At 40.7% G+C, this 26,083-nt stretch overlaps 1 protein-coding gene and 1 pseudogene across 1 annotated transcript in view; one reads left to right on the top strand and one right to left on the bottom strand.

Annotated features, from left to right (window-relative positions):
- Window positions 1-21,397, bottom strand: part of SHCBP1L (SHC binding and spindle associated 1 like) — a 62,364-nt gene extending 40,967 nt beyond the window's left edge. Inside the window, exons 1-3 of the mRNA XM_081824758.1 lie at window positions 21,250-21,397; window positions 13,643-13,856; window positions 11,299-11,455 (exon numbers count right to left, since the gene is read on the bottom strand). Of these exons, the coding sequence (XP_081680884.1) occupies window positions 11,299-11,455; window positions 13,643-13,710 (225 nt within the window). The 5' untranslated portion in view covers window positions 13,711-13,856; window positions 21,250-21,397. The remainder of the gene's footprint in view (window positions 1-11,298; window positions 11,456-13,642; window positions 13,857-21,249) is intronic.
- A 4,003-nt stretch (window positions 21,398-25,400) lies between these two features.
- Window positions 25,401-25,550, top strand: LOC115939357 (U1 spliceosomal RNA; annotated as a pseudogene).
- Window positions 25,551-26,083: the final 533 nt, after the last annotated feature.

Genomic DNA, 26,083 nt, shown 5'->3' with positions numbered 1-26,083 from the left:
CCCCCAGGTCATCATGACCTAACTCATGCGCCGCCTACCACTGCACACACGCGCATCTGCACAAACACAGTCTGAAAGAAAATTTAGTTTTACGCTGGAGACCGATAGTAACTGGAGCCCTCTGCTCATGACCAAAGGTCACTCTAGTGACAAATCCAGCGACCTAGATTTTCCCCAACCTATTCACACGGTTCCCAATATAAAACTGCCTTTACATTTTGAACAAGACACTTTTTGCCAAAAACGGTAGGTTAGTCTATTTTCATGTCTCTGTTGTGCTGCTCAAAATTCTCATTGAAGATTATGTTATGTAATTGTTAAAGTAGACTCAAATTTCCAGCTGGGAGTAATGTGTGCAAACTATGAATACCCTCACGATAAAAATCTGCTCAAGATAATACATTTTGAAGAAGAACAGAGACCACTCGTTTCTGTTATATTACTTTGAAACGTGCTTGGAGCCAGTTGGAGTAACTTCTGTTTGCTCTCTAGCTGTGAAGTAACTGCCCTGGGGGGGCCAGCAGCTCCCACAAAGAACAGCACTGGGAAAACACCTGCCTTCCTTCACACTCATCTGGAAGGACACTGTGTTGAATTTGGAGTTTATTTTGAGGAAAATATTAGTCTTAATATCATGTTCAGGGAATAATTACAACATTTTTCACATGTTGACTCTAAGTTTATTCCTTTTGTCAGGAGTCCTGGATTTTGTTTAAAATTGTACTTAGCTACAGATTTCACTCACCAGAAGTAAAATCTATTTACTCTAGCATTTCTTCAAAAAGTTTGTTTTTTAATAAATTGTGGGGTTTGATTCAGAATAACAGAGACTACTCGTCCTAGTCAAAAGTTTAAAAACAACAACCTCTTTCCAAAAAACAAACCAACACAAACGCAAACAAATATTTGTAGGAATCTACCATGTGCCAGACAATGCATAGATGCCAAAGTTACAGAAACAAAAGACAGAATTCCTATCCTCATAATCTTAGTGAAGGGTGCAGATGGGTCAATAGATGACTGTGTTTGGTAAGACCCGGATTTAAAAAATATATATATAATATATATATGCTCAAAATTCTCTTACATTTTCAGGGTGCTTGTTTGGATAAGCATTTTCTTATTACAAATTATTTAAATACATTATTTTCAATAGCTGCATATAGTTTCCATAAACCCATACTTTCAGATGTTTGGGTTATGTTAATTTTTACAATAATGAATTGGCCATTTTGATATATTTGTGCATAAGTTTTGCCTATATTTTGTATCCCCCTCCCTCACCCCCAGGGAAAAGTGGGATTCCCAAGTTAGGATGTGTAAACGTTTTAAGGCTGCTAGTATTGCCAAGTTGTTTCCCAGAAAGGATGTGTATGAATTTCTACTTCCATTAGCAGATATAATTCCCAGATGGGCTGTGTTATGAAATAGTAGATTATAGGCACCTAAGCTGGGAATAGAATGGAAGATGGAGTAGGATAAACATTCCAGGCAGAGAGAGTCGTTAGTGATTTTACGGAAGAGTAAAAGAATTTGGTCTAGGTAGCTTGGTATGGCTGGAATAGAGGGGGCAAACTGGGACAAATTCTCAGGTTGGAGAGACATACAAAAGCCATCTCACAGAGGGTCATGTATGTTATGTAGATAAAGGAGTTGAATTCTAACCATATTGAGAAACTCTCCCTTATCTAACTTGCTATTCCATTCTCTGACTTAGCACCCTCAGTATCCAATCCCACATAAACTTTCCTAGGTCATGCTAGTACATGTTGGCCAGTCCTTATTCTCCCTTAGAGGACCCAATACATCTCTGCTGGGTTATGTTGTGTCTTAACCCTATTTATTGGACTGGTGGCCAGGAGGGAATATAGGGTAGATCCTCAGCGGAGGTGCATGTAGTCTTCCAAGGCAGAAGCCTGTGTCATCTGCCAGCATGGGGGACTCTAGCTTTTAATGGGGAGAAGTGAGCTCAGAGGGTTCAGGGGAATCTGGGGATTCAGTATCTCCCAGTGCATCAACCAGGATGTCCTCATACCAAGTCTCAGGATCTCTCCTTCCCAATCAGAGCCTGACTGGTTTAGCAATCCTGCTTCTGAGAACTCAACCTTTTCTGGAACTTACTTTTTTTTTTTTAAGATTTCATTTATTTGAGACAGAGAGGGAGCATGAATGGGGAGGGGGAGGGAGAGGAGAGAGAATCTCAAGCAGACTCCCCGCTGAGCATGGAGCATTGAGCATGGGGCTCAATCCCAGGACCCTGAGATCATGACCTGGGGCTGAAATCAGACGCTTAACTGACTGAACCACCCAGGTGCACCATTACTCTTATAAAAAAAACCTGGAGCCCAAGTTTTTTCTGCCCTTCAGCTGGAAATGAGTCTCTTTATGTGCTGCAATGGAGGCCTTCTGGTTTTGACACTTCACCTTATATTGGTTATCTCAGCATTTCTTTGTCTTATGCCAGTAAATACATAATACTCAGCAAGAGACAACTGATTTCATAGTCCTTATAAACACTATGTCCACCAAACCTCTCCAACTCCTGACATTGCACCACCAGGGCATTCTCTTCCCTCTCACCCAGAGTGGAAGTTTGAACAATTGCACCAGCACAGCACGCTAGGAGTGATCAGTATTCCACGTGCCACCAATGACAGCGTCCTCATTGACAGCTGCCTAGAAGGTGATTCAGCTCCAACATATCATTTTATAATCTGCTTCCATACTGTTTGTCTTAGCTTGGGTCTCCTGGGAAGGATCAGAGGCAATGACTTGCATAAAGAGAATTTGGGGGGGGTGCTTTCGAGAACAATATCTATAAGGGAATGGGGGACTCAGGAATGGGCAAGGAGAACTGTGGAACTATAATGTGTTTGTAACAGAGTTCTCAGCCCTTCCTCCTGGAAGCTCTGGACTAGGATGGCCCTTTCGAGTTATGGCAAGGGGTGGGCCTTTACATCCATGCCTCTTCTAGTCACTGGGGGTGAGCTGCCCACAGAGAGAGACATGATCTTGATGTGGCAGCTCCCTTTGTAAGAAACTGCCAAACTGTCTTCCAAAGCAGCTATATCATTTTTGTGTTCCCACCAGCAACGAATGAGAGTTCCTATTGCTTTGCACCCTCACCAGCGTTTGGTGTCAGTGTTCTGGCCGTTCTAACCGATGTGGGTAGCGACAGCACCTTTTGGCTGAGGGTCACTCCCAGAGAGGGATCTAGAGGTGAGTTTTCAGCAGCCTACACTCCCAACATCCAAGAGAATGAATGTCTTGGTTCTAAAAGAAGGCTTGGGGCAGCAAGCCATAGCATCCAGTCCACACAGTTATCAGACTGGGGTATAAGAACAGAACTCTACCAAAGTGGACTTGCTGCTGACTCCTCTGAGCCGTTGGCCTTGAACACAGCCTTAGTCCAGCACTTGAGATTATTGTCTAGAAGTCAATTGGTTTTAGCTCTGGGTATTGATGGGAAACCATACAAAGTGTTAGTCATGCTCTCCCTAAGCCTGGGATTCAAGGGATTTGAAGGATGGACACAGGCAGAGGTTTTTTTTTTAAAGATTTTATTTATTTATTTGAGAGAGAGAATGAGACAGAGAGCATGAGAGGAGGGAGGGTCAGAGGGAGAAGCAGACTCCCTGCTGAGCAGGGAGCCCGATGCGGGACTCGATCCGGGGACTCCAGCATCATGACCTGAGCTGAAGGCAGCCGCTTAACCGACTGAGCCACCCAGGCGCCCCCAGGCAGAGTTTTTGAATGTCCATGTAGCTGATTTCACTGGACTCATGTCTTTGAGCTTTCTTTTCCTCCAGCACTTTCTCTCCATTCATTTTTTTGGTGAAGTTATATTGCAAAATGAATGATCAAGAGCAGGGACTCTGGCCAGACTGCCTGGGTTCTATGGTGTGGTTCTGATATAAAGGTAAATTTCTCTCCTCTTCAAGGCCTTTTCCTTGCCGGTAAAATGGGACTTAAATAACAATTTGTGGTAAGGAGTTTCTGTGCCCTCAGTGTTCTACTTTTTTAGTAGTGCCTGAGGCCCATCCCACCCAATGGTCAGTCAACTTTTGCTTTCCCATAGCAGTTAAAACAATTGTTGCATTTGATTAGTGATTCTAACTAACAAGGCCTTGGGTGTTAAATGAGGCCAGCTCGGTTCTATATCTTGGGGTGGAAAAACTCATTTCCCTTCTTTCTCCTTGGAGGCTTTTCCTTGAATTGGCTCTTCCTTCCCATTGAAGTGGTGAGATACAAGAGGGTGATTGTTGAGTGGGGCCCTGGCTTGTGGGGGCACCAGGACTCAGGCCTGCCTAAGAGGGGCAAGAGAGTCTGTGGTTCCTGCATACGTGGGCTAGTTTCCACATTGGGCTTTATGGCCCAAACCTGCTGGCCTTATCTTGTTTCTCACAAAGACCTTTGCCTGGCTGTGGCAGAATTGAATTTGAGAAACCTAAGGTCCTGGCTATCTTTCTTTATCTCTTGTTTCCAGGGATCCAACCAGTAGCCACTGTCCTGCCTTGCTCATGCCATCTTCTTTACCTTGAATGCCCTTCCTGCTTGTCTCTACCTGTCAGAATTCTCCTAGGCCAGGTTCCAACACACAGCCCTCATGAGAACTAAGCTTTTTCTCCTCTGTTGTCAGAGTACTTTCTGCCCAGTATTACAAACACTGAAAACACTTCATGTACAGGGACAGATATATTTTATCCCCAGTACTTAGCACAGTCCTTGACACATAACAAGTAAAAGTTTTAAGAACGGTACCACTATAGGAGTATAATCAACATTTTTTCCAATTTCTGAGTTGAAGTGTGTATCCGTTCTTCTCTTCTCCTAGGACGTCACTTCCTTGATGCCCACCCAGGATCAGGTCTACTCATCTTTATGTCCATTGCAGAACTTACTTAGCATGTGGTTTACGTTTTACAAATTAATGGGAATATTCACAGGCTTTTATTCTCTTCGGGTTGGGCTATCTGAGGGACCGCTAAGTTAAATCCACAGGCTGCCTCCAATATACAAATAATCTACATTACAAAAGTTTATTTAAAAATTAGGGATGCCTGGGTGGCTCAGCAGGTTAAGCGGCTGCCTTCAGCTCAGGTCATGATCCTAAGGTCCTGGGATCGAGTCCCGCATTGGGCTCCTTGCTCAGCGGGGGAGCCTGCTTCTCCCTCTGCCTGCCACTCCCCCTGCTTGTGCCCACTCTCTCTCTCTCTCTGATTAAAAAAAAAAAATTAGAACTCATTACTGTCTATCTGAAAAATCTTTCTGATCAAAACTTCTCTTCCTAGGTCACTGAAGCAGAAAGTAGGCTTATAAATGCTTTCAGTCTTCCAGTCTCTGAAAATTAACTCTTTGAGATCTTCTTTTTTCTTTTTTGCTCTTAGAGGGAAAGAGCAAAGCACTGATGAATAATAACACCTAGCTGTAGACAAAACAAGAATAGTTAAGAGTTGGGGTGCCTGGGTGGCTCAGTCGGTTGAGCATCTGCCTTTGGCTCAGGTCAAGATCTCTGGGTCCTGGGATCCAGCCCCCATGGGCTCCCTGCTCAGCAGGAAGCCAGCTTCTCCATCTGCCCCTCCCCCTGCTCCTGTGCTCACTCTCTCTCTGTCCTCCTCCCTCTCAAATGAATAGATAAAATCTTTTTTAAAAAAAGGAATAGATAAGACTCACTGACATTTCAGAGATTCACCCAGACTCAGTTTCCTTGAGGTTTCATTATTATGTAGAGTAGGGACTTGGGGTCAAGAGTGGACAGATCTACTGGATATAAGTACAGAGATGTTATAGGGGCTGGAGTGTAATGCAACCAGCTCTGGGACTGGGGAGATGGACTGGAGAGACAGCAGAGACTGGGAGTATTCACCTTCCTTTCCTCCTAGTGATGACTAACTGGAACTTAGGGGAAGAGTTGGGGACCAGAATTAAGAGGAACTGAGGGATCCCATGTAGCAAAGAGAAAAGAGAAGGGCTGTTGTTTCATTAGACAGATTGTTGTTGTCAACCTACTTTGTGCTGGCGTGGTGTTAGGTGTTGGGGATATAGCAAAATACACAAAAATCCCTGAGCTTGTGTTCTGGATAAGGGAGATAGACAATAAACATTTTTTTTAAGTAAAATTCCCAAGAGAAACAAACACTTGTCCACACGAAAACTTGCACAAGAATGTTCAGAGCAGCATTATTTATAATAACCAAGAAATGAACTCAAACGTCCCTCAGTTGATAAACAGAAAAAGGAAATGTGGTATAATCCATATAATGGATATTATTCCAGATGAAGTACCGACATACACAACATGGAAGAACCTTGAAAACATGCTAAGTGAATGAAGTCAGTCACAAAAGCCCACAGGACGTATGATTCCATTTATATGAAATGTCCTGAATAGGCAAATTATAAGGACAGGAAGCAGATTAGAGATTGCCTAGGATTAGGGGCAGTGGGATGGCTTGAGGGGAAATGAAATCCTGCTAACTGCTAACGGGTCCGGGAGTTCTTTTAGGGGTGATGTGAACATACTGTAACTGATTATAATGAAGGTTGCACAACTTTGAGAATACACTAATAATCATTGAGTTATTGGTGTTAAATGGATGAATTGTATGGTATGTGAATTAAAGTCAATTTGAAAAAGTAAAATTTGTAGTGATAAGTGCTATGAGAGTGATAAAAATATGGCAGGGAGCAGAGATGGGGGAGTTTTGGAGGGTAGGGCTGGGTATACAATTTTTACACAGAATAGGGAGGGTAGGTCTCACCCATAGGTGACATTTGAGTGAGTACAAATCTACAGGAGGTCAAGAGGAAAATATTGGACTTTGACAGTACAAGGGAAAGAAACTTTTTTCATTCACCCAGTTATTTCCAGAGGGCAATTCGGATAAAAGGAACACAGGTAACTACAGTTTTAGAAAGTCTGTAATACAACTAGCATATTATTTTCACATTTCCTTACGATAAGCATTTAAATAAGGCTCACATTGGTCAGAAAACACTAAATGAGTACATCTGGGGATTTAGGAATTTTAGAAGTTTTGTCTGGTGGAGATTGGTTTTTATCATTTTGGTGAAACGTTTGGTATCGTTTTGTGAAATGCTGTTGTATTTGTTTCTCCACTTGGTTTTCTCAATTGAATAAACAAGTAAATATTAATAAGCACTTCAATCAGCAATTTATTCTCAAGCACTTTCATTTTTCCTCTCTTCGAACACGAATTTTCCCCTCTTCCTTAACTCTTTGACCTTAACTTTGTAAACGAATACTCTGGGGGGACCTGGGAGGAGCAGCTCTCTTGGAAGCATGTAACTCCTCATTTTTGCCAGAGGAGGGCACTGGAGAGCTTTTGGGCCGTTTTAAGGGCCCTAATCCCAAAGGGCTAGGTGGAGCCTGAAGCCATCCTTCAGCCCAGCCCACCCCAGTCCTGACTCAGAGTCAGACTGGGCACCACTTTGCTAGGGGACAAGCTCAGACACATCTCTCTAATGTCTCACACTTCTTTAACCACAAATGTGGTGTTCTGCTAAATCTTCAAACTTTGACAGTGTATACTAACTCCCTGATACTTGTTCTGTGTTCTGCTTTTATTTTTAGCTCTTTTTGAGATAAATACAGGATTTTAATTTTACATTAACCAGCAGACATACTAGGGTCACATGAGCTCCACTAAAGAGAGGCAATACGGGATATGGACAGGGAACAGCCTAAAACCGCTGACAATATCTTCCCGGGCAAAGAGCTAACAGGCCAAACTTGCCTGAATAGTGCTCAGAAGTCTTACATTTCAGTCTGACAGTAAAGGACACTAAGAATGACAGGGACAATGGCTAATTAGCCTACATTTCAAAAGGTGCCTAGATATCTAATAATAGGGCAAACACGTAATATTGATAATGACCACTGTAAGATACTCACTCTCGACCACTGTTGATAGAAGTCGAAATTGTTAAAGACATTTAGGAAGGCAATCTGGCAAAATCTTTCAGAGTGTCAAATGTGCTTAACTTCAATCCAGCAATGCCATCTTTAGAAATCAGTTCCCCAGAAATGGCTTGTGCAGAAAGGCATATGGAATAATCATAACGATGATAATAGCACTTATAGTAGATAATAGTAGAACTCCATGTACATTGACTAATGTAATTCTAAAAGTAGCCCAGCGATCCCCTCTTCATTGATGAGGAAAGAGGCACAGTGAGGTTAGTGACAACCACAATTCAAATACAGGCAGTCTGATTGCAGAGTTTATGCTTTCTTAACCAAGACATTGGGCAGTAGAGGGTATTTACTGTAGCATTGTTTCTAATAGTGTAAAACTGGAAACAACCTACACCCATGACTAGTGGAATACCTAAATCACGGATGATACATCCATCTTATCAAAATGAGGTCAACCTAGATGCACTGACTCAGAAAGAGCCCCAAAGACATATTGTAGGGAAAATGGCAGGCGGGCAGGGGGAGGAGGGAAACGATTCTCAGGATAATATATATAATATGATTCCCTTTATGGTTCTTTAAATTTCAAATTTGTACTTGGACATATATACAAGCATAGAGAAAGGATGGAAGGACATTACAGGCATCAAACTGTACTAGTTGTAACCTTTGGGAAGAGAGTGGGTTTGGGGATGGGGGTGTTTGTAAAAGGGAAATTTCAATGTTTTACCCTATATAATTCTGAATGACTTAAATGTTTTGAAATAAAATGTATTTATGTACTAGAGGAACATCCGTTCCATAGGAGGGAAAATGATATAGTGTAAAAATAGAAGGTCATCTTGGCAAGCAGTCCAATCAACCCCTTCACATCACAAATAAGGAAACTGCAGTGTTGAGGAGTAGAATGGAGCGTGCGCTGTTTTACGTGCAGCGGCCGAGCTAAGCTAGAGCCTGCCGGCCCCACTCCTTCCCCGGTGTTCTCTGCGTTGCGCCATTTTGCCTTCACTCTAGTGAAACCTCTGAAAATGAGCCATGCACTATCTTAATATGATCTCACAGTTATGTTTTATTTCAGAGATTCATAATCATCTGGCCTTTAAAAGTTTTGGAAGGTATATAATGTCAGTCATTCAATCAACAATTATTTATTAAATCAAATAATTAGAGAGTACTAATTAGATGCTCATTGTTATATGCCAGGTACTGCCCCAGGCCTGGAAGTACAGCGGGATTTTTTGTCTATTTGTTTTATTTCAAGTTTTTATTTAAACTCTAGTTCGTTTGGAAGTACAATGTTGATCGAGGAAAAAAAAAACAGTTGTTGTCCTCAAGAATTCTGGACAAATGTTCACCACATAACCATGTATGGATTAACGAAAATGTGAGGCTTGTGCCTGCTGGAAGAAAATGCACAAAAATGTTAATGGCTTTGCCTTAGGAGTGTTAGGGTGTTTATGTGGTTTTTTACAGATTTCCATGTTTTCCTTTTTCCAGAAGTTTCCAATTTGTGTGTATTTCTTCCACACTCAGAAAAATATATTTTAAAGAATCAAGTAGTAGCTCTTTGTCTGTGTCTGAAGCATGTTGAATTATATGGAAAGGGAAGAAGGTCATTATACTGGAGGAAATGAAATGTTTCCTGGGGGGAGAAAAGGCTTGGGCAAGCTGTTCTCTCCCTGACACTAAACCATAATTCTATGGAATTCTCAGAGAAAAGGCTTCTCAAAGGGCACTGAATGGAGGTGGGAGATCTTTTGTCACACTCCAGGGAACATCAAGCAGTATGCTAAAGGGGAGAGGGTGCTGGAAGCCAGGTACACACTAACGGGTCAGTCCTCAGGCTTTGGAGACAGACACCTGGGCTGTGCACCCTTGGGAAATGTACTTACCTTTCTGAACTTGTTTCTCCATTCATAAATGGGAAGAAGATAGATATCATACTATTGGGTGGTTATGAGAACTAAATGAGATAATGTGTGTAAGCAGCTCAAAACCAAAAACAAAATAAAAAAAAAAAACCAAAAACCCTCAAAACCATGGTTGGCCCATAGCAGTGCTTAGTTTATGTTGCCTGCTGCAGAGTTCAGCAGCAAAACCTAATCCTCACTCCCTTGGCCATCCCCTCATGCCCACACAGTCCACACACATATATGCACTCACACACTAAAAACACAGGCCAGGCCAGAGAGAAAATGTCATCAATGCTATTTCAGGCAGTCATACAAATTAGTTCATTTTCCTAGCAGTTGGACCAGAAATAGAACAAATATAATAATAGAAAATGACCCCCATGACATTTCTTTTCACATTATTGCTCAGGGGTCCTCTATGTCCAGAGAAATAGGTCTTAGGGTGCCTGGCTGGCTCAGTTGGAAGAGCATGCAACTCTTGATCTTGGGGTTGTGAGTTCGATTCCCACATTGGGTGTGGAGATTACTACAAAAATAAACTTTAAAAAAAAAAAGAAATAGGTCTTAATATTTTACTATATCCATTGCCTTATTTTTCCAATTCCTTAAAAGGAACCTATAATGGAAGGACTCTGAAGAAAAGTGGCCATGTGGTAATAATGTAAGAAGGGTTAGTCCTGAGTGGCAGGGCGTCCAAATAAGCAAAGGCTTGGATGATCCCTGACATGTGATCAGCAGAGCTATCTAATTTGAAGAGACCACATGGGCTCAGACAAGGAGGATATCCATGGCACCCATGGTGACTTAACCCTTCGTCATTGTCCAACACCAGAAGTTTGGGCTTCAGCACTTTGATGCTTCAGAGAACCATTTGTAAAAGACTCCTATCTTTGTCTAATAATGCAGCACCTGCTAGATTTTGAAGGAAAGTAAAACAATGTATTAAACCTACAGTGAAATCACAAGATCACTTTCCAACAAGTCGTCCTACTGCTAAAAGCCTTCTTGCAATCATGAAGGAAGCCAGACTGGGTGCAAAGCCAGAAAAACAAGAAACAGAAAGGAGAGCCAGAGCCTCAATCCAACTATTCCTGAAGCTTGGAACCATTTCTGGACTCTTCAATTATATTGGTCAATAAATCCCAAGGCTTTTTGAAAAACAACCAATAATAGATAGTTCATATTGCATATATTAATGAAGGAAACAGATATTCAGTAGAACAAGTGAGTTTCCTATTCTGGTTTTGAGTCAGAGAACCAAATTTATGGAGCATGAACTGATGCAGAGTCACACCAAAGTTTTTACACTAGTATGTTTGTTCCCTATCACTAGCAATTCCAAATTCTATTGATTTTGGAATACTTCTTCACTCAGACTTTTTAATATATATTTAAAAGTCGAAGCTGTAAGTATGTTTTACTGGTGAACACAATTCGTCAACTTACCAGTTGGAGGTTTGGAAGGCTCACCAAGCCAGGACTCACTGCTGGGGAAGAGGTACCAGAGCACTTGGCTGACCTGGGGCTCCCGCCAAATGGGGGCTGAGGGAGCAAACACTGTTCCAGGGAGTCACTCATCCATCTTTCTGCTGTGGATTTGTTGCTGGAGGGAACATATCAAACATTAAGGAAAGGGGAAATGAGCTACATTTCAGATAAGGAACTGTTTGACTTAAAGAGGATTTCTCCGTGCCCTTCTCTTTGATCTCAGAGAGAATAAGAGGAAAGAAACGTGCTAGTGGAGAGGTAAATGAGAAGAGCAGCCATGTCTTTGCCTCATGAATGCCAAGAAACTTGAGTCCCAGGGCGCCTGGGTGCCTCAGTCATTGAGCGTCTGCCTTCGGCGCGGGTCGAGATCCTGGGGTCCTGGGATCCAGCCCCGCATCAGGCTCCCGGCCCCGCGGGGAGCCTGCTTCTCCCTCTCCCACTCACCCTGCTTGTGTTGCCTCTCTCTGTGGGGAGACTGTGTCTCTCTCTGTCAAATAAATTAAATTAAATTAAGTTAAATTAAATTAAATTAAATTAAATTAAATTTTAAAAAAAGAAACTTGAGTCCCTGAATACCGGAATACTGCTAACTGGCCTTTGCCTGGTTAGAGTTAAAAAACCTCCTTCAGGCAGCCCACGGAAGAATATAGAAATGGAGAATTGGAAAACTCCAGCAAGGCTAGTTCAAAGCAGGTTCCAATTTGACTTAGAAATGTAATTCATTTTATCCTGTAGCTGTGAAAAGTTAATGCCTTTCTAAAGAACTTAGAATCAGAGGGTAACTAATGGACTACAAAAAAATGGAATGGTTTGAGGTAGAATGATTTGGGAGGGCTTGGGACACACACCCTTCCTTTGTATAAGACAACTGGAAGTTCCATTGCATTCATAATCAAGTGCATCTCCCCAGCCGAGAGCTGAACACACTCCACAAATTGGTCTAGACTTCTTTTCTTGCCTTGTCTCTGGCTAAACTTTGTTTATCCCATACCTTTCATACCATTTCTTACCTTTGGGCTTTTGTTTAAGCGGCTCCATTTCTGCTTGGAATTCCCTCATCCTCTCCCTCCCCATAGTATCTGCCCATCAAATTTATACTTTTTTTTTTTAAGGCATAGCTCCAAACTGACATACCCCAAGTGCCTCACAAAGTTCTTCCGGCAGGAAAGAATTTCACTGTCCTTAATATTCTCATAGTGTTTTGTGTGTACTGATCTTGTACACTTACTGCTGGCTGTCTTGTATCACAGTTATTTATGTGCTTATCTTCCATGCTTGGTTACCTGCTCAGAATGCAAGGACCATGCCTCTTTCACCTTTGAGCCTCCATCTATGCTCTTTGCCCATATTGTATAGCTCATGGATTCAGTGCATTCCCATTTTCTTGTAGTATTTATGTACTACTACCCATAATAATAGCTCACCTTTATTCATTCAAGCACGGTTTTAAAGATTTTATTTATTTATTTGACAGAGAGAGAGATCACAAGTAGGGAAATAGGCAGGCAGGCAGAGGGAGAGGGAGAAGCAGGCTCCCCGCTGAGCATGGAGCCAATGCGGGCTCGAACCCAGGATGCTGGGATCATGACCTGAGCCAAAGGCAGACGCTTAACCGATTGAGCCACCCATGCGCCCTCAAGCATCGTTTTAAAAGCTCTGCGTATATCAACTCATTTAAAACACATAACACTGCTATGGGGTAGGTTACCGTTATTATCCACAGTTTACAGGTGACAATACTGACATGTTACAATAAATTACCCAAGGTCACACAGCTAATAAGTAGCAGACAGGGATTCAAATCTAGAAAGTCTGGTTCGGGAGTCAGGCTCTTAACCACTAAGAGATATGTGTGTGTGCATATGTGTGTGTATACATGATCACCATTATTCTTAATTATTATATTCTTTTGGAGAAATCAAAGACTTTGGTAAGTCACACATTGCATGGGAAATTCTAGAGGTCTGACATCATAAGTACTAGATTAAGAGAATTTGTCTGAACATGAGTAAAACCATTGACATTGGAAGCTGTTGAAATGGATATTTCTTATTTTTAGTCTGCCCAGCATTTTCTGATCACTTTTGCTACATCAGGGAAATCTCTAGACCTAGGAGTCCTGCTTCCCCAAGACAGAAACCCAGAAAATTCAATTCCTTGGGATCCTTTGCAGCTAGCCCATAGGTATGCGAGATTTTATCTCCGAAGTTGTACAAGGAAACAGACTCAGTGGAAGCAATCCATTTTGCAGATAAGGGTGGAAGTAGAGGAGACAGCTGTGATCCTAAGGTTGGTTTCTCACCTGGGAGTTAGCTGTGGTGCTGGCCAGAGTATGGACACTGTCAAGTCAGTTCCTGGCAGAAGGACCATGGTGAGCCGTCCAAGGTGGGGAGAGCAAGGCCAGCAGGTTCCTCATCAGACCATTCCTTCACTAGGGTTTTCACTGTTGCTCCTGGAAGTGTAGCTTCAATTCACATCTGTTTTCTCGGGTTGTCCCCCTGATTCTGTGGGCCATCCTGTGATATGATTTATAATAAGAAATGTATAGTTGGTTTTTGTCCAGTGAAGAGAGTGAAAAAAAAAAAAGATGTCCTTTGTTATGTTAATGAGATGACTTTTGGAAAGACCCTAAGGATGAGGCTGGTCAGAGCAATTACAGGGCTGGAGTTTTCAGTGCCTGCCCCCCCCACCCCCCGGGCCCATCCTGAGGAGGGAAGAGGGGCTGGAGATTGAATTCAATCACTGGTGGCCACCGATTTAATCAATAGTGCCTGTGTAATGGTGCCTCCATAAAAACCCAGAAGGATGGGGTTTGGAGAGCTTCTGGGTTGGTGAATACTTGGAAATATATGAGGGGAGAATGGCAGGACCAGACAGCATGGAAGCTCTATGCCTCCTTCCCACACACCTGACCCTGTGCATACTTCATGAGAGAGCTAAGGCTGTCTCTCAGTGCTGGAAGCTAGGATAGCTCAACAGGTGAATCTTGCTTATCAGCAAAAGAGAAACTGAAGGCTGACTGAGGAGCCTGATGCAGTTCAGGCCTTTGAGAACTGATGATATAGCAAAGGAATGAAGAATCTCATCCCTTATGAGTTTGGTATCTACATGATAAGAAGATTAGATCAGAAATGACAAACTGCTGAGTTTTTCTGTTGTCTTTTTTTTTAAATCTGAGTCTCAGGAGGTCTTAAATATTAAATCATTTTGTCTAGAAATCTCGTGTAAAATTGGACTGGAATAAATTCAAGACAGTAAGACATGGATTGTATTTCCAAATGGTATCTTTTTAAAATATTTTATTTATTTATATATTTAGTTAGTTAGTTAGTTAGTTAGTTATTTAGAGAGTATGCGTGAGCTGGGGGAGGCGGCGTGTGGGGAGGAGCAGAGGGAGAGAATCTCAAGCAGACTGCGCTGAAGTGTGGAGCCCAGCACGAGGCTCGATCCCACAACCCCGAGATCATGACCTGAGCTGAAACCAAGAGTCCATCACTTAACTGACTGAACCGCCCAGGTGCCCCTCAAATGGTATTTTTAAGAAAAATCCAGTCATGGGCGCCTGGGTGGCTCAGTTGGTTAAGCGACTGCCTTCGGCTCAGGTCATGATCCTGGAGTCCCTGGATCAAGTCCCGCATCGGGCTCCCTGCTCGGCGGGGAGTCTGCTTCTCCCTCTGACCCTCCCCCCTCTCATGTGCTCTCTCTCATTCTCTCTCTCTCAAATAAATAAATAAAATCTTAAAAAAAGAAAAATCCAGTTATGCCTTTTCAGCATTCAGAACTCAACCTCAGTCCCACCATACACAGTTGTACCACTGTTAGCAAAAATCCAGGGCCTAAAAGAGATTGAGAGAATAAATACTCCTTGGAAGTTGTTTCTAGCCAGAAAGTAAATATGATCAAACAATGGAGCATGGTTGTGGTATTTTTCAAATATGAGCTAAATTCAGCGTGGTGTGTTACCAAGCTCAATTTACTCAGCACAAAATGTTCCAATTCACAAGGTGTGGGGAAGAGCCCCAGTTTACTTTACTTGCAACTGGAAATTTTGGAGGAAGATTAAGTTTAAAAGTTATTTTTCTCATTCTGAAGTTTACTTTTGGTTTTTAAGGGCTCCGTGGCTTCTCAGGACATCAAGGCAAAGCATGCTTGTTGTTTTCACTGTGACGTTACTAACTAACTGGTAGTTTTTAGAAACACAGAGTATAAGTTTGCCTTTGTCAGCAAGCTATTAGAAATAGACTGTTGATTAACCCCTACTCAAGGTCTGATGTTTAACTTCTTGAAGTAAACATTTGCAGGTCGCAGTAGTGACTGTAGGTTTTACATATCACTTCAGGTGAAGAGGTGAAAGTGTTAATGGTAAACTACACATTTGGTCAATGTATCCGTTCCCTATGTTTAAGAATTGAATGTGGGGGCACCTGGGTGGCTCAGTCGCTAAGCGTCTGCCTTCAGCTCGGGTCATGATCCCAGGGTCCTGGGATCGAGCCCCGCATCGGGCTCCCTGCTCTGCGGGAAGCCCGCTTCTCCCTCTCCCACTCCCCCTGCTTGTGTTCCCTCTCTCACTGTGTCTCTCTCTGTCAAATAAATAAATATTAAAAAAAAAAAAAAGATTGAATGTGAATTACAATGATAAAGGAAATCAGTCTCTTGGATTCTAAACTATAAATTCATGATAATTTCAAGAAAAATATTTATAACTTTATGATTTCAATGTGGAACTATGATTTTTGAAATTTAAAAGTTTGCAGAAAACTACAAAATCTTTAAAAAGTTTTAAAAAAGGATTTTATGTTGGTTTTTTATTTTTTTCTGTTTTATTTTATTTTTAAGATTTTATTTATTTATTTGGCAGAGAGAGACAACACAAGCAGGGGGAGTGGGAGAGGGAGAAGCAGGCTCCCGCTGAGCGGGCAGCCCGATGCGGGGCTCGATCCCAGGACTCTGGGATCATGACCTGAGCCGAAGGCAGACGCTTAACAACTGAGCCACCCAGGCACCCCACGTTGGTTTTTTAAATTTCCAGGACACAGTAGGAATCCAAACATTCTAGTAGTTGCTAGATTTCTGGAAATAATTACCTGCAAGGAGATTAACACCTCTCAACGAGTTAGTGGCCCAGCTGTATGCTATTGTTTGTTGGTAAAGGAGCTATTCATTCATAGAGCTGAGCCTACCAAACCAACCAAAGAGACTCTTGGTGGCTATTCAGGTAACTCCAAGCCAAGAAAAAAGGATTGCCTCATTTCCTCAAGACTGAACTTTTGATCAGTGCTGTGTGGTCAATCTAAAAAGTTTGATGGAATTTTAAACAAGGTTTTAATGGCATTTCAGAAGCCACCACCAAATATCCTCTGCTAAGGAAGCAGGATAACAAGACAGATGGAGTCAGATAGGAATTTGTTAAGGAAATTCGCCTCTATTACTACACTGTGCATAGAACTCTTTCTGACATCTATTGTCAAGGCTGATAACTATTTTACAAATAATAATAAATTATTCACTTCGGCAAATCTGAGGATGTAACATGGGCCTATTTCATAACTTTCAAGTTTTTTATAACTAAAATGAGGTTGAGTTTGCAAGATGCTGGGGTACAAGAGAGAAAAGATTGACAAAGCTCCTGTTCCCGTGGACCTTAGATGCTAGTGGTGGAGACTGACTGTAAATATCTTTTTAAAATATATTTTTGCAAGTTGTGATTAGTGTTTTGAAAGAAATAGGGTACTGAGAAGAAAATAACAGAGGGAAACTAATTCAATAGGGTGATCAGGGAAGTGCTTTCTGAGGTGTGGACTTTAAACTTGAGACCCAAAAGATGAAAAGAAGCCGTTCATGAGAAATTTGGTAGGAAGAACAATGCTGGCAGACGCATTGCAAGTGCAAAGGGCCTGCAAGGCAAAGGGCTTGGCGTGTTAGAAAAAAACTGACAGAAGGCTCAGATGAGGGAAGCATCAGGACCAGGGTGGGTGGCATGAAATGAGATTAGAGAGATAGGTGGATACAGATCCTTCAGGAAAACATTTCTCAAAATTTTTTGACAGTGGCTCACTGTGGGAAACACATTTTATATCTCATTCAGTACTTAAACAAAGCAAATGCACAAAACAAGACCGACTCTTATAATGTGTAATGTCTACGATATGTTCTATTATGTTCTGTAATTTTATTTTAAAATGCTGATCATTACCTACTGAATTGATTTCCTGACCAACTAATGGATTTTTGCAAAAATACAGATAAAGGTCCTTGTAGGCCAGGGTAAAGAGTTTGGAAAATCATTGCAAGTCTTTAAGGAAGGGGGAGCATTATTAATAATAATAAAAAAATCATTTTAGCTATTGTAGGAAGAATAAACTGAAGGATTACGAAATGGAAGTGTGAGGATCAGTCATGATCTTATCGCAGAAGGCCAGGTGAAAGATAATAGTAGCTCAGTCTGATAGAGATGGGTGGAGCAATGTGTTCAGATTCAGGATATATTTTAGAGGTAGAACTGACAGGACATAGTGATAGGTTGGATGGGTGAGGATGAAGGAAAGGGAGGCATCAAGAATCAATCCCAGGCTTCTGGTTTTGGTAACTGAAAGAATGGTAGTACTAAGATTTATGGCGGAAAATAAAAAATTCCACTCTAAACATATTAAGTTTGAGATGACTCTGAGTCATCTAAGTAGGTAATATACAACTAGAGTTCAGAGAAGCAAGCTGAGGATCAATAAAATTGGGGTTTAAGACAAATAAATGGTATTTGAAGTCACAGAAATAGATGGGTTCACCTAGACAACGTATGGATATTGAGCAGAAAAGGAAGGGCTCAGGAAGGACGTCCAAGGAGTTCCCATGCTGAGAAATGGGATAGAGGGGTTAGGAGGACCTAGCAAAAGAGATCAAGAAGGACCTACCTTGAAATATGAGCAATGGCAGCAGAGTGCACTATCCTAAGAACCACCAGGCAGAGTGTTTCAAGGATGGAAAAGCTGTGTGAAGTACTATTAAAGAACCAAGCATAATGAGAACGGAAAATTACCCATCTGGCACTGTGAAGGCCTTTGGCAATCTTGACAAGGGTATTTGAGTGTAACTGAAGGGACACAAGCTAGATTAAACCCTATAACCCAGAAATTCCACCCCTCGGTTATTGGAAACAAACTCTTGCATGAGTACACCAAGAGACTCCTATACAAGATGGTCATAACTGCTTTGTTTACTGGGGCAAATAACTGGAAATGACCCAAATCTGCATCCTTAGGAGAATAGGTAAATAAATTGTGCTGTATTCATGGAATGGAGTAGTATAGAGTAATGAAAGTGAATTCTTCAACGGGGGTAAATCATGTGAACTTAATGTTGATGGGGAAAAAGGCATAGAAAAAAGGTATGATTCCATTTATATAAAGATTAGAAATACACTGTTTAATGATGCATAAGCAAGGGAATGACAAACACAAAATTCAGAAGGGCCGTTAGCTGGTACATATGGGAATGCTCAAAGATTAAACTGTTTATGTATTGTATACATTTTGGTGTATATAAAATATTTCATTAAAAATAGCTACCTAGCTCTGTCCACTGAATAGGCCTAAATGCATTAACCAACCCAGTAGCAGTGAGTACTGCTACTCAGTACTCTGGTCTCCAAATGCTATTTCCTACTGAAAAGAATAAGGACTCTTTGGGAAAAGGGTTGATTTCAGGTATGGAACAAGGGAATATACAGGACAAGCTTGAAAATTTGTCTTAGACTACAAGGAAGATCTTGGGATTGCTAGGGTTGTGTCTAAAGAACTCAGAAGCCAAGCTGAAGGGCACCTGGGTGGCTCAGTTGGTTAAGCGACTGCCTTTGGCTCAGGTCATGATCCTGGAGTCCCGGGATCAAGTCCCACATCGGGCTCCCTGCTCAGCGGGGAGTCTGCTTCTCCCTCTGACCCTCCCCCCTCTCATGTACATTCTGAAATAAATAAATAAATCTTAAAAAAAAAAAAAGAAGCCAAGCTGAAGAGGCTCCCATTGAAAAGATGGGAAAGTTTGAGCACCCATAAGGATAAAAAATGCAGTAAATTGAAAAACACATCAAATATGCTTACCTACTTTTCTTATATAAACTATTATTACTATTGGTTATCTAAATGGCAAACAAGGACAGTTTCTCTTTATAGTATTCCAGATAATAAATGAAGAAGAAGAGAAAATATAACCATTTTGCAATTTGTAGTCAATGAATAGACTTAGACATCGTTCATCAATTCCTAACATCACAGAAAGAAAATCAGACATTATGTGCAAAAAGAAATCAAACCTGAATCTGATCAAGCCTCTAGATCCAACTACCAATTTGTAGGAAATGCAGAAGACACAGGACTATCTTAAATCACACTGCAGGGATGTAATCTGCAAGATGAATACTGTGGAAAATTCCCAAAGACAAACAACTTGATTTTTTTTCAACAACAACAATAAGAACAACTGTAAACTGGTAAAGGAAACTGAGAGATGAAAGAGGAACCTACTGATTTAAGGAGCTTTAAAGATAACCAATCCCAATATGTGGACATTATTTGGATTCTGATTCAAACAAACTATTAAACATTTCTAAGAAATGTATGGGACAATTGGAAATTTGAATGCTGATAGATACTTAGGATGTTAGGCAATTTCTAAGTATTTTTATATGTGATAAGGTGATTGTGGTTATAGTGAAATGAATTTTACATTTAAAATGACTTTGGTTTGGAGATAAAAATTAATTTTAAAAAAAGAGCTAATTTGCGGCACCTGGGTGACTCAGTCAGTTAAGCGTCTGCCTTCGGCCCAGGTCATGATCCCATGGTCTTGGGATCGAGCCCCACATCAGGCTCCCTGCTCTGCAGGGAGTCTGCTTCTCCCTCTGCCTCTGCCCCTTTAGGCCCACATGTGCTCTCTCTCTCTCTCAAATAAATAAATACAATCTTTTTTTTTTTTTAAAGATTTTATTTATTTATTTGAGACAGAATGAGAGAGAGCACATGAGAGGGGGGAGGATCAGAGGGAGAAGCAGACTCCCCGCCGAGCAGGGAGCCTGATGCGGGACTCGATCCAGGGACTCCAGGATCATGACCTGAGCCGAAGGCAGTTGCTTAACAGACTGAGCCACCCAGGCGCCCATAAATAAATAAAATCTTAAAAAAAAAAAAAAAAAAGCTAATTTGGGTTAGTTAAATAGACAAAAGAAGCATTTAGTTAAAATATCTGATTGAATGCACTTTCAAAGTTGCTTTCTCCCAAATTAGAGTGATAGAAAAGTGTATACTGTACATACATACTTGTATGAATTTTAAAGACATAAATCCATGAGTACAAAAAAATAATGGAGCAAAACAATGACAGAATTCTGGACTTGGGGACACAATGCCCATGGGAGGGTGGGAGTATACCAAAAACAGAGAGTTAAGTGAAAGCTTCCTTGGCCCATCCAGCTGGAGAATGTTGGTTTTATCACTTTAACTTGCATTTCCCTAATTAAGAGTGAGGTTGATCATCTTTATTATTGGCCATTTAGTTTCTTTTTTTGTGATTTGGTTGTTCATATATTTTGCCTAATTTTCTAGTGGGTGGCTTGTTTTCAAGTATTCTGAATACTAAACTTTCATTGGTTGTATATGTTGCAAATATCTTCTCTGAGGCTGTCACTTGTATTTTAACTTTGGGGTGTCTTTTGTCATGTATATATTTTATGTAGTCAAATTTATTAACATTTTCCTTTATGATTTATGGTTTTTATCTTATTTAAGAATACTTCCCCTTCCAAGGTCATAAAGATTTTTCCTATATTTTCTTCTAAAAGTTTTAAGGCTTTACCTTTCATTAAATACTTAATCCATCCGGAACGATTTTTGTGTAAGATTTAAAGTACAGATCTAGGGGCACCTGGGTGGCTTAGTCAGTTGAGCGGCCAACTCTTGATTTCGGCTCAGGTCATGATCTAGAGGTCCTGGGATTGAGCCCCAAGTCAGGCATTGTGCTCAGTGGGGAGTCAGCTTGAGGATTCTTTCTCTCTATCTCCTTTGGCTCCTCCTCCTGCTCACACTCTCAATCTCTCTGAAATAGATAAATAAATTTTAAAATTAAAGTATAGATCTAATAGCTTTTTAAATTTTAAAAATTTTTAAAAGATTTTATTTATTTATTTGAGAAAGAGAGAGAGAATGAGCAGAGGGAGGGGCAGAGGGAGAAGCAGGCTCCCCACTGAGCAGGGAGCCTGACACGGGCTCGATCCCAGGACTCTGGGATCATGACTTGAGCTGAAGGCAGACGCTTACCTGACTGAGCCACCCAGGCGCTCCTTAATAGCTTTTTTAAAAATGTGAATTATCCAGTTGTCCCAAGATAATTTACTGAATAGTTCATCATTTTCCCACTAGTTTAACATAGCTTTTCCCATCACATACAAGTTCCCAAATAATCATTAATCTGTTTTCAATTGTTCTCTTCTATTTTATTGATCTGTTTGTCTCTTTACCCATGCTTCTTAGTGTGAATTACTATAGCATCAAACAAAATCTTGATAGGCAGTTGGGCAAGTAAAAGAAGGCTTTGTTTTTTAAAGCAAAGTCAAAACATTATTAGAAGAGAAAGGAATTAGACTGAGAAGGGGCAAACGCCATAAAATGCTATACTTTATTAAATCATCCATAAGAGCTCATTATCACTTTCAGTGTTCAGAGGAGAATAAACCACATGCTTTCTTTGAGCAGGATTTGTTTTGGAACAAACTGGAATATTCGTGTTACAACTAAAAACCAACAGAAGATTCACACTAGACAAGACAGGGACTTGCCCTTTTGTACCTGATGTGTTTATGCATAGATTTAATTTTCATCCAAGCTCCGATCAGAAATTGGTTCAGCTTTTGTATGAAGTGAACGTATGATGAGTAAATCACCTGGATGAGGTACCTACTTTTTATCTAAAATCCATAAGTACTACTTAATGAAGAATATGCAAAGCCATAATTAGGAGCAACAGAGATATTCTGTTTGGAAAGATTTCTAAATTAATAGAACTTATGGCTTCCGTTAGTGGTTCTTTTAAAAGTTGTCTCACAAATATCTCAGATCTGATCTGTATTTGAAAAAGTAAATCACTTTTATAAGCATAATTTTTTAAATGATAGAGGTGGTTTTGTGACAAGCTAGTATATTATAAACTAATAACCATAGTATAGAAAATTTGAAAAACTAAAGCCAGTAAGTCACCCACAAAGTCAGTGCCCTAACACAACCTTTACTATTGTTTTAGAAAATATTTTCAGTGGGGTGCCTGGGTGGCTCAGTCGTTAAGCATCTGCCTTCGGCTCGGGTCATGATCCCAGGGTCCTGGGATCGAGCCCCACATCAGGCTCCCTGCTCCATGGGAAGCCTGATTCTCCCTCTCCCACTCCCCCTGCTTGTGTTCCCTCTCTCGCTGTGTCTCTCTCTGTCAAATAAATAAAACCTTTAAAAAAAAAAAAAGAAAATATTTTCAGTATGTTTTTCACCTGAATAAGTTTCTACTAATAATTTTGTATTGCATTGTGCATGAATATGTATAAATGAACTATTACAAAGTGAACACATCACGTAACACCATCCAGAAGAAGAATATTAACAGGACCCTAGAATCCACTAAGTGTCTTCCCTTCCCCCAGTTGTTAATGCCTTCTTTCTCCTAAAAGGAATCACTATCTTGCCTTCTAAAGCCATAGACTAAGTCTGTCTTAAAATTTTATGTGAGTAGAATTAAACAGTAAGCTTTCTTTCTGGCTTCTTTTAGTCAATGGTACATTTGTTTCATCCATGTTGCTGCACATAGAAGTAGTTGGTTCATTTAATTGCTATATAGTATTCTATTGCATGACTAAACCACAATTTATTATAATCCTTGTGGACATCTGGATTGTTTACAGATTAGGGCTAATAAGAATAATGGTGCTATAAATATTCTTTTTTTTTCCCCTAAAGATTTATTTATTTACTTGAGAGAGAGAGAGAGAGAGTACAGAGGGAGAGGGACAAGCAGATTCCCCGCTGAGCAGGGAGCCTGATGCAGCGCTCCATCCCAGGACCCTGAGATCATGACCTGAGCCGAAGGCAGACGCTTAACCGACTGAGCCACCCAGGCACGCCTATAAATATTCTTTCAGTTGTCTTTTCCTGTATACATGTATTTATTTATGTTGGATATATATCTAGGAGGGGGTTTGCTAGGTCATAGGGTATGCATATGTTTAACCTTAGTACACATTACAAAACAGTTTTACATTGTAGTTGTACTAATTTACTCTATCCTAAGTAAGGCACAAGAGTTGTGATGAATATTAAAATCATGAGTAGGTATCGAATTGCACCACATGTTTTTCTTTTACATCTGTTGTGATGAGTATTTGGCTTTCTCCTATATTTTGTTCATTTTCAAGTGTTAAACCATTCTTGCTTTCTTGGAATAACTCCACCTTAGTTATAATGTACTATTCTTTTTAATTAACACTGGATTTGTTTTCTAATATTTTGTTTAGGAGTTTGTATACAGCTCATCAGAGACATCTGTGATGTTTTCTTTCTTTCTTTATATGCCTTCAGTTTGGATGTCAAAGTTTGCTGGCCTCATAAAATAAGTTGGGAGTGTATATACTTTCTTCATTTTTTAAGTTGTAGTACAATATACAGAACATAAAATTGACCATTTGAACCATTTTTAAGTGTTCAGTTCACTGGCATTAAGTACATTCACACTACTGTTCAGTCATTGGCACCATCCATCTCCAGAACTTTTTTCATCTTCCCAAACTGAAACTCTGTGCCCATTAAACAATAACCCTCCGTTCCTCCCTCCCCTCAGACTCTAGAAACCACCTTTCTACTTTCTTATCGATGAATAAGACTACTCTAGGCAGCTCCTATAAGTGGAAGCATACAGTAATTTGTCCTTTTGTGTCTGGCTTATTTCATTTACTATATCCAAAGTTCACCCACGTTGTAGCATGTGTCTGAATTTCCTTCCTTTTTTTTGGCTGAATAATTTCATTGTATGCATCTATCACATTTTGTTTATTCATTCATCTGTTGATGGACACTTGGGTTTTTTCTTTTACATTTTATTTATTCATTCAACTGTTCAGGAACACTTGGGTTTCTTCTATCTTTTCTTCTACCTGTTTCTTCTTTTCTTCTATTGTGTATCTTCTGTGGCCATTGTGAATAATGCTGCTGTGATTATGGGCATACAAATATATTTTCAAGTCTCCTTTCAATTATGTGAGATATATTCCCAGAATTGCTGGATCATATGGTAATTCTATTTTTAACTTTTTAAAGAAACTCCATACTGTTTCCAAAGCAGCTGCACCATTTTACATTCCTACCAACAATGCACAGGTTTCCAACTTCTCCACATCCTCACCAACACTTACTATTTTCTGGTTTTGTTTTGTTTTGTAATAGGCATCCTAATGGGTATGAATGGTGATTTTGATTTGCATTTCCGTAATGATTAGTGATGTTGAGTAACTGTTGATCTTTTAGGGTTTCTAATACAATTCATGACTTTTACTTCTTCCCAGGTAATGGAAGGACCTTAGAACACTTGATTTCGATTTCCTCTTACTGCCTATGTGCTACTATCATTATGTAATTTAATTCTACATATATTTTAAAATTCCATGAGGCATTATTATTGTTTCATAAAGTCACTACTGATTTGTTTTCCTGAAAATAAGAGCTAAGAAACATGTGCTGTTCTCATATCCATTTTTCTCTGTTCCCCTGCTTTTCATAGGGATTGCGTTTCCCAGGCTCCCTTGCTAACTGATCCCGTTAGGTTCATACAAATGGGAGGCACGGGCAAAAGATTGGAAGGTAGCAGAAAGGGAGAAGTCAAGCCATTTTCCTGTTTCTCCCTCTGCTTCAGGTGGTATCTCCATCAGTCACTGTGCCTTCTCTGTGGCTGTAGCTCCTACTGGGTGTCCCTCTCCCTGGGATCCTAGCATCCATTGGGCACTTCTCACTATCGTTCTGTCCCCTTGCTGCATGGCCCTGCCCTCTAGGCCCTCTAGGCTCTGATAAGAACTCCTCATCCAGGGCGAGGCTTATCCATTGCACTCCGGATGTGCTGACCCCTGCGATTTCCCCAAATGTGGGAAACTCGACTGCATAATTTGTGGTAGTGGGGGACTGCGTTCGTGCTTTCCCCTGAAAAAAAAAAAGAACTCCTCATCTCATTGCCCCTGCTAATACCTGGGCTGTCACCCTGTCCCTGTGAGGCTTCTCAGGGCCTTCATCACTTACATAACTAATTCTCTGTACTAAGGTCCTTTTGTTCATAGGTCTGAGAGTAGTTCCCATTTCCTGACTGGATCCTATTATTACACTCTACAAAATACCATTTGCTCACCAAGGTATAGCATTAAGAAGCTGTTACCTAGTTATTCTGAACAGAGATCCAAAAAGAGAAATGCAATAAGATGTGTGTTGATTTTAAGTCTTGAGAATGGTGTGGGTTGATTTTCATTCTATTATAAACCTTGGAAGCCGCAAATCAATATTTGCCAAATAGGAAAAAATAAATACATTGGTATTTAGGGGAAGGAAATGTTATTTTTAAGAATCTAAGTTACAGGGGCACCTGGGTGGCTCAGTCGTTAAGCGTCTGCCTTCGGCTCAGGTCATGATCCCAGGGTCCTGGGATCGAGCCCCGCATCGGGCTCCCTGCTCCGCGGGAAGCCTGC

The sequence above is a fragment of the Leptonychotes weddellii genome, chromosome 6 (assembly GCF_054177405.1).
Source record: "Leptonychotes weddellii isolate Sample4059 chromosome 6, ASM5417740v2, whole genome shotgun sequence".
NCBI classification, from domain to species: domain Eukaryota; kingdom Metazoa; phylum Chordata; class Mammalia; order Carnivora; family Phocidae; genus Leptonychotes; species Leptonychotes weddellii.
Note: the sequence above shows the minus strand (reverse complement) of the source record. Positions and strands in the feature narration are given on the sequence as shown.